The sequence below is a fragment of the Dendrobates tinctorius genome, unplaced genomic scaffold, assembly GCF_039654945.1.
Source record: "Dendrobates tinctorius isolate UK_male_01 unplaced genomic scaffold, ASM3965494v1 ptg000095l, whole genome shotgun sequence".
Lineage (NCBI taxonomy): Eukaryota > Metazoa > Chordata > Amphibia > Anura > Dendrobatidae > Dendrobates > Dendrobates tinctorius.
In genome coordinates, this window is record NW_027361763.1 from 10,040,539 (window position 1) to 10,049,838 (window position 9,300).

The following is a 9,300-nucleotide window of genomic DNA, read 5'->3' on the forward strand; positions in this document are numbered from 1 at the left end:
AAAAGGCGTTTAGTGAGTATTTCCCTGCTCTGTATTGTGCCGCAGTGACTGTTGTCCTTGACGGCACTGTTGGGTTTCGTGCTAGGCGTATTCTAGCAGGAAACCCAACAGTGTCATCGGGGTCTACAGTGACTGCTTTGAGTATTGTATTGCTACATTGTGCCGCAGTGACTGTTGTCCTTGACGGCACTGTTGGGTTTCGTGCTAGGCGTATTCTAGCAGGAAACCCAACAGTGTCATCGGTGTCTACAGTGACTGCTTTGAGTATTGTATTGCTACATTGTGCCGCAGTGACTCTTGTCCTTGACGGCACTGTTTTTTTTTATCAACAGTGGACAAAGTCCGAACACGTTGGCGTTCGATCAAGGACCGCTTCAACAGTGATGTTCGTGCTGAGGGCCAGGTTCGCAGTGGATCTGCGTCAAGGACCAGAACTAGATACCGTCACTATCATGCGTTGCAGTTCCTAAGACCGGTCCTTGCCACAAGATCGTAAGTATTATACATTTTGGGTTTTTATTTTTATTAATCTGTGTTTTTCTAATCCACAGCTGATGCTTCTTGTAAAGGCATGGTAGTAATGATTTTCCTTTCTTCCACAGCACCTGGAGCAGCACCCTGCAACCTGGCCCTGGAGCGGTCCTTCCTCGGACGTCCTCTGACCCGTCCCAGCCATCCGACAGCCAGGAAGCACCTTGCAGGTCAACCACACACACAGCTGGTGACCAGGAAGCTGGGCCATCAGGTGTTCCCCTGTCCCAGGTCTCTGCCACTGGTTATGCGGGCACTACCCGCCAGCGGCAGAGGGCCTTGGACAGGAATGTCTTGCCCGAGTTTATGCATTTGAGCGAGACATTTAATTCCAGCCTCAAGTCACTGTCCGACAGAGTTGAAAGCGGTCTTGCCCTCATGGAACGTGGTTTTAACCACTTTGAACACCGCTTCAATTCTGTAGAACAGCGCCTTGACCGTCTGGAGGCCGACCTCAACAGACCAGCACACCATTTTTTTAGTAAGATTGAAAAGGGCATGGCGGAACACCTTAGTCCTGATCAACAGCTGAATGTGCTGCAGGCCTGCAACAATGCTTTCTTGCAGGCTATGCAGCATAATCGGTACGGTCAGCAGTCAGTGGTGTCCTTTCCACCTGTGCCACCATTGACTCGCTTCACCTCACTACCGACTTGTGCTGCATACCACTGCACGGACACCTCTATTCAAAGCCAGGACACCCACCGTTACACCACCACAAGTCTGAGTGCAGCTGGTCACTTCACCGACACCACCATGGCAAGCGCTGCTCCTGTCTGGAGCACCACCGCCAATCCCATGCATGCGTGGAGCTCAGCCACCACTAGGCAAACATGGAACAGCCCTGCCGCTACAACAACATGTAGTAGCCCTGCCACCACCACTCTGCAAACCTGGGCCATCACTGCCGCCACCAGTCCTCCTGCAAGGACGAGCACTGACAACGAAGAGCAGCAGCAGCCACCTCAGCAGCAGCAGCCACCTCAGCAGCAGCAGCCACCTCAGCATCAGCCGCCACCTCAGCAGCAGCAGCCACCTCAGCAGCAGCCGCCACCTCAGCAGCAGCAGCAACCACCTCAGCAGCAGCAGCCACCTCAGCAGCAGCCGCCACCTCAGCAGCAGCCGCCACCTCAGCAGCAGCCGCCACCTCTGCAGCAGCAGCCGCCACCTCAGCAGCAGCAGCCATACCAGCAGACGGGGGACCTACATTCCATATTTGCCCCTACTTCAAGGCGAAATCAATCAAGGCGGGCATTGGGCCAAAGTCGGTCCAGGCACACAAGCCTACGGCGACATGCCTTTACAACTAATGTAACTGAACAGATTTCCTCTCCTACAAGTGTTCCAAGTTTAATTCCCTTAACTGGACTACCTTCCCCCACAAGTTTTGTTGCCCCTTCCCCTCAAACACCGTCTTCAACTGCAAGTGTTGCATATTCCCTGCACACCCCCAAATTGAAACCATCTGCCCCCAAACGCCGTAAAAAATAATTTTTAGTTTTTTTTTGTGATAAAAAATAAATTTACATTTGTGGTTCACCATTAATAAGTTTCATTAATGTTGTTTGCGCCGCTCACACACACTGATGGGTAAATACATGTTAAAAACCAACCCAAGGGCTAGTATAGTCATATGTGAAATAACATGGACTAGTATAGTCATTCCAAGGCCTAGTGTAATAACTCTAGTTTTACCAAATAGAATCTGGTTTCATGAAAAACAAACTGTTGAAACTTGTCTAAAAAATAAGTTTCTTTCTAGTTTCACCAGTTTGTTTTTTGTGAAACAAGATGCTAGTTGTTAAAAATCGAGTTATTACAGTAGGCCTTGGTATGACTATACTAGGCCGTGGTATTTCACATATTACTATACTACTAGCCCCAAGGCCTACTATACTCATATTTGAAATACCACGGCCTAGTATAGTCATTCCAAGGCCTAGTGTAATAACTCTAGTTTTACCAAATAGAATCTGGTTTCATGAAAAACAAACTGTTGAAACTTGTCTAAAAAATAAGTTTCTTTCTAGTTTCACCAGTTTGTTTTTTGTGAAACAAGATGCTAGTTGTTAAAAATCGAGTTATTACAGTAGGCCTTGGTATGACTATACTAGGCCGTGGTATTTCACATATTACTATACTACTAGCCCCAAGGCCTACTATACTCATATTTGAAATACCACGGCCTAGTATAGTCATTCCAAGGCCTAGTGTAATAACTCTAGTTTTAACAAATAGAATCTGGTTTCATGAAAAACAAATTGTTGAAACTTGTCTAAAAAATAAGTTTCTTTCTAGTTTCACCACTTTGTTTTTTGTGAAACAAGATGCTAGTTGTTAAAAATCTAGTTATTACAGTAGGCCTTGGTATGACTATACTAGGCCGTGGTATTTCACATATTACTATACTACTAGCCCCAAGGCCTACTGTACTCATATTTGAAATACCACGGCCTAGTATAGTCATTCCAAGGCCTAGTGTAATAACTCTAGTTTTACCAACTAGAATCTATTTTCAAACTGTTGAAACTTGTCAAGTTTCACAAAAAGATACTAGTTGGCCAAAATCGAGTAGGCCTTGTTATGACTATACTAGGCCGTGGTATTTCACATATTACTATACTACTAGCCCCAAGGCCTACTATACTCATATTTGAAATACCACGGCCTAGTATAGTCATTCCAAGGCCTAGTGTAATAACTTGTAATGGAGCAGATTACATGAGCAGATTACATTCATCCACTCAATGCTGACTTGTATTCCCCATGGACTTTCATTGGGGTTGGGTTTTGAGGGTTGTGTTTTGAGAAAATCACATACTTTGTTTTAAACTAGTTGCACAATTTTCTCTTGAAAAAAAATGGTTTCCTGATTCATGGCCTGCAGCTTTGCTCATTCCAATAAATTTCACGCAGACTAGCAATGCTGCATTTTAACTCGTATGTGTATTTACCTGCCCAGGTGTGTGAACATAACAAAATTCAGTTATACATGGGAAGTTTTTTAATTAATTGGAGTTTAAAAAATATAGTGCACTCAGTAATGGTATCAAATAAGGATTTTTATTACCATAAACAACAACATTACACCATTTCATCTTGCCAGTGCACCCGTCCTACATCAGAAATAAAGTAGGCCGCAAATTTGTCCCTCATTTGGCCAACTTCAACGGATGACCTGAGAGTGTGCTGAGTGAATTCAGGCAATGGGTTAGGAGCATCATCGTCCAGTTCAAAGGTCGGGTGCTCTTTAGCCATCACAAAGTTATGTAGAACCACACAGGCCTTCACCACCTCATCGACTGTTTCAAGTTTTAGATTAATGGCCGTGCCCAGAATTCGCCATCTGGAAACAAGAATCCCAAAAGCACACTCGACAGTTCTTCTGGCCCTGGTCAGCCTGTAATTAAAAATTTTTTTGGTGTGGTCCAAGTCCTGGCTGGAGTAGGGTTTCAGTAAGTTTCCGCACATTTGAAAAGCCTCATCGCCAACCATTACAAAGGGCAGTGGCAGAGCTTCGGTGTGAGGAAGAGGCCGTGGCATAGGGAAATTAAATTGGTTGCCATACAACCTCCGGCCCATGTCTGAGTTTTTAAAAGCCTGCGAGTCATTACCACGGCCAAATGCTCCAATGTCCACTGCTACAAACATACATCCGGCATCCGCAATTGCAATGAGTACTATTGAAAAGTACTTTTTGTAATTATAGTACTCAGATCCCGTTCTTTGGGGTTTGATGATCCGTATGTGTTTCCCATCAACAGCTCCCAAACAGTTGGGAAAATTGCATACTGTCCAGAATTTGTCAGCAATTTCCATCCACTTTTCAGCGGTGGGCAGGGGCATAAATTCTGGGCAAAGAACATTCCAGAGAGCCCGGCAGGTGTCAGCAACAATTCCAGACAAGGTAGAGATTCCAATACGGTACTGGAAGTGTAGTGAGGATAGGGTTTCTCCAGTCGCCAGGAATCTGTGAACAGACAAAGAAGTAAAATTAATATTTATGTATATTATTTTTAAAAACTATAAAAAAAAATATTAGTACATTCACGAAAACTAATTACCCAAGGTTTTGAATACTAAATTTACAAAAAAAAACATCAGACCACACCCCTTTGTTTTTAAAACATACCGTAATGTCACCAGTAGCCGTTCCTCAGGAGGAATCGCACGACGGAGCTGTGTGTCCTGTCTCCGGATGGATTGTTGGACACGAGCAAGCAAATCCATGAAACTTTCGTGGGACATCCGGATATAATCAGTAAATTTCTCCGGGTTTGCACGTAGCTCGCTGTAGAGGGTGTGGTATGCCCCACGGCTCTCCCGGAGTTCAACAATCGGATGTATCCACATACGCCGCCGTCTTCGCTGCCTCTCTCTCTTCCTTTGTTCATGGCAAGCAACTGCATACGCCTGAGCCATCGCGATGTCCAAATCCAAGTTGAAGTGAAAACTCTTCCAGCGCAGATCCATGGTCACGAGAAGAATCAAGCAAATGTGAAGAATACTGTAGACAGGGTCTATATATATTAACATACCACACCCACAATGAAGTCCCATTGGTCTTGTGTGTTGTTGAATGGTTGTTTTTTCTTTTTTGTGGGGTTTTTCAAAAATCTGTAAAAAAACGCAAACGCACAAAAAACGCATACAAACGTGCAAAAACGCTGCGTTTTTTTCCTGCATGCGCATTAAAATGCTGGAAAAAAACGCAGCGTTTGTATGCATTTGTATGCGTTTTTTTAATGCGTTTTTTTGCGGGAAAAACGCGCTGCAAAAAAAAGCAAGTGTGAAACTAGCCTAATGAATACAAGAGCCGCAATCCGCAATCTAACAATATTCTTCATGAACTCAAACAAAATAGATACCATTTTTTAGAATTTAGATGCATCTTACATTACATGTCTGACCTTATCCTGATTAATGTACATTAAACATGGAAGACGGAAAGAAAAACAGAATTTTTTTCAGTGCATCTCAAATTTAATATTCATTAGTCTGTAGAGAAACAGATTATCTACTGGATTTTACAACACAATATTGTTAATGAAAGAAAAATGGTTTCACAAGGATGATGTAAAAGAAAAGAAAACAAACCACAAACGGCTGTAGTAAATAAAATAGTCTGCAAGCTAAAGTAACAAGACTATAGACGATCATATCGATTTCATGCAAATTAAAATCAAATTTTAGTCGTTCTCTATTAAATTTGCTAGTCCCTGAGAATTAGAATAATTTGCGATTGGATTTGGCTCACATAGTTTCAAACTTGACTGTCCAAGCATCCCCATAATGCTTAGCAGCTATCATTTCACATGATATAGTGCAGCCAATCTGGAGGGACTATAATAGCCTGTATAAAAGCCGAAACAGGGAATGCAGCTACCATTTTTGGAATGATATAGAATACAAAAAAGACATCAGAGATCACAACTCAGCAGCAGGTAGGAAAGGAACGCCATAAATATTCGACAAATACTCCAGACCGTAATATTGTCAGGACACAGCTGTCTGGTCTCCTGGGACCAGGGGCTTCTTTCTTGTCACTAACACTAGCTTGCCCTACTCCCCGGAATACATCTGAAGGTGAAGATGCCGGGGCCTCCATGCTTGCCTTATCTCCTGAGCTAGCCTTCCATCTGTTCTCTTGAACTACCCAGGGGAGAGGGGCGCTACTGTGCACCATAGTACACCAACCCAACAAACATGGCAGCACAAACAAAGGTAAATGGAAAATATTGAATCACATATAACAGAGGAATGCACCTGGGTTTGTAGTTAGGAGAATAAACCAAACTAGAAAACGATAAGGAATTACCACACATACAATCCAAACAACAGTCAGCGATAACTCCTCCAACTCTACATCTCATATGAACTCCTCTCTTTCCGTTAACCATGCAGCAAATGCTTGCTCTGACAAGGATTTGCAACAGAGCCCAAAAATTAAGCTGTTGCATGAGGTGGGAGGTTTCCTAGCTAAGAAGGATTACACCACTCCCTTAACCAGCAGGTCCTCATTTAAACTTCAATACAAAGCTGTAAATGCAGGGGCAGGTCCTGATACCTCATGCATGGCCCATGGCTGACTGCTGCTGTGCCATCTGAAAATTTCTACTGGGGGTCAATGGATGTCACTGTTCATGGTGTCTGCCTCTAATTTTAGATGTTAGGGAAGCTTTTTATTACCCCTTAAGATGTTGTCTATGCGTTTTGCCTTCTATTGAATGTAATGGGGGTCGGGAACGTTCATTGAACGGAGGTCCGATTGGCGAATCCGAACCGAACCGAACCTTGACAGGTTCGCTCATTTCTAATTACTAAGGCTGTGTTTGCATTAGAGGGATTGAAACGGGGTAGATAACACCTTGAAGGGTTATACACATCCGTTAGGGGCAATTTGAGAAAATCTGCATAATGAGGCAATATGGATTTTAAAAGATTCCATCATCTCGAAGGAGGATCATTTATGTAATGCTGCCTTTTGGACTTCTGCAGTATTAGGCACTGGTGTAATTGGATAAAGGAACCCATTAATAACTTCTGCTTTTCTCTTACTTCCATATTTATTTTTATATCTGTTGTAATTTTATCTATCTGTTTATCTTCCAATATGTCTACACTGCATGCAGAATTATTAGGCAAGTTGTATTTGAGAGGATTCTTTTTATTATTGAACAACAACTATGTTCTCAATCAACCCAAAAGACTCAGAAATATCAAAGCTTAATATTTTTGGAAGTTGGAGTGGATTTTTTTTAGATTTGGCTACCTTAGGAGGATATCTGTTTGTGCAGGTAACTAATACTGTGCAGATTTATTAGGCAACTTAATAAAAAACAAATATATACCCATCTAACTTGTTTATTTTCACCAGGTAAACCAATATAACAACACAAAAGCCGCCCTTCTTTACGATGACACTCAAAAGCCTTCCATCCATAGATTCTGTCAGTTGCTTGATCTGTTTACGATCAACATTGCGTGTCGCAGCCACCACAGCCTCCCAGACACTGTTCAGAGAGGTGTACTGTTTTCACTCCCTGTAGATCTCACATTTTATGAGGGACCACAGGTTCTCTATGGGGTTGAGATGAGGGGAACAAGGGGGCCATGTCATTATTTTTTCTTCTTTTAGACCTTTACTGGGCAGCCACGCTGTGGAGTATTTGGATGCATGTGATGGAGCATTGTCCTGCATGAAAATCATGTTTTTCTTGAACGATACCGACTTCTTCCTGTAACACTGGTTGAAGAAGGTGTCTTCCAGAAACTGGCAGTAGGTCTGGGAGTTGAGCTTCACTCCATCCTCAACCCGAAAAGGTCCCACAAGTTCATCTTTGAGGATACCAGCCCATACCAGTACCCCACCTCCACCTTGCTGGCGTCTGAGTCGGAGTGGAGCTCTCTGGCCTTTACTGATCCAGCCTCGGGCCCATCCATCAGGCCCATCAAGAGTCACTTTCATTTCATCAGTCCATAAAACCTTAGAAAAGTCAGTCTTAAGATATTTCTTGGCCCAGTCTTGACGTTGTATCTTATGTTTCTTGCTCAAAGGTGGTCGTTTTTCAGCCTTCCTTACCTTGGCCATGTCCCTGAGTGTGGCACACCCTATGCTTTTTGATACTCCAGTAACGTTGCAGCTCTGAAATATGGCAAAACTGGTGGCAAATGGCATCTTGGCAGCTTCACGCTTGATTTTCCTCAATTCATGGGCAGTTATTTTGCACCATTTTTTTATCAACACGCTTCTTGCGACCCTGTTGGCTATTTCCCATGAACCGCTTGATTGTTAAGTGATCACACTTCAAAAGTTTGGCAATTTCAAGACTGCTGCATCCCTCTGCAAGACATCGCACAATTTTTGACTTTTCAGAGTCCGTCAAATCTTTCTTCTGACCCATTTTGCCAAAGGAAAGGAAGTTGCCTAATAATTAAGCACACCTTATATAGGGTGTTGATGTTATTAGACCACACCCCTACTCATTACAGAGATGCAAATCACCTGATTTACATAATTGGCAGCTGGCTTTGAAGCCTATACAGCTTGCAGTAGGACAACTTGTATAAAAAGGATGATGTGATCAAAATACTCATTTGCCTAATAATTCTGCACACAGTCTTTATGTTTATTATCTACGTTTGTCTATCTTACTATACCATATAATATCTATTTATATATCATCTAATAAATAAATTATATAAATTAGAATTGGTTAAAAGTTTTGCTCAACTTTTCATACAAAGACTTTCCTTATTCTTATTTGGAATTTGCACATTGTGAATTCAGACTGAAGACCACAAAAAAAAACAAAGGAACACATCTGGAAACAAGAAGTAAAGAAATACTTGTGAAACAAACCAGAATATGTATGACTACTTGAATTCCTCAAAGCACCCCCCTTCTGCTTCGAGTGCAGTTTTGCTCACCCTTAGCATTGTGTCAAACAGTTTCATGAGGTTGTGTAGGTGGTTTCCAATTAACATACGTGACTCATCTAGAGTTTACTTGTGGAATCATTGGCATTCAAAACCTGTTTGAATCATCAGATGTGTTTTGCAGAGGCAGTGTTGGTAAAAAGTTCTACATAGTGCCGAGCCCTACTGCACAACTGTTTTAACCAAGAGTATGGCAAGAACCTCTGAACTAAGTATAGACAAATAACAGTCCATTATTTATTTTAGGCACGAAGGTCAGTCAATCCAAAAAATGACAAGGATCTTGAAAGTATCCTCAAGTGCAGTCATGAAAGCCATCAATCTCTATGA

At 42.5% G+C, this 9,300-nt stretch overlaps 1 protein-coding gene across 1 annotated transcript; it reads left to right on the forward strand.

Annotated features, from left to right (window-relative positions):
- The first annotated feature begins 261 nt into the window (after positions 1-261).
- Positions 262-2,080, forward strand: LOC141098838 (uncharacterized). The gene is made up of 2 exons (XM_073586803.1): positions 262-492; positions 603-2,080. Exon 2 carries the CDS (start codon positions 838-840, stop codon positions 2,020-2,022), a length of 1,185 nt encoding a protein of 394 aa, XP_073442904.1. The 5' UTR covers positions 262-492; positions 603-837; the 3' UTR covers positions 2,023-2,080.
- The last annotated feature ends 7,220 nt before the right edge of the window (positions 2,081-9,300 follow it).

Excerpts from the sequence above, each read along its gene's own strand:
- LOC141098838 (XM_073586803.1), top strand. The coding sequence starts at position 838 with ATGCATTTGAGCGAGACATTTAATTCCAGCCTCAAGTCACTGTCCGAC.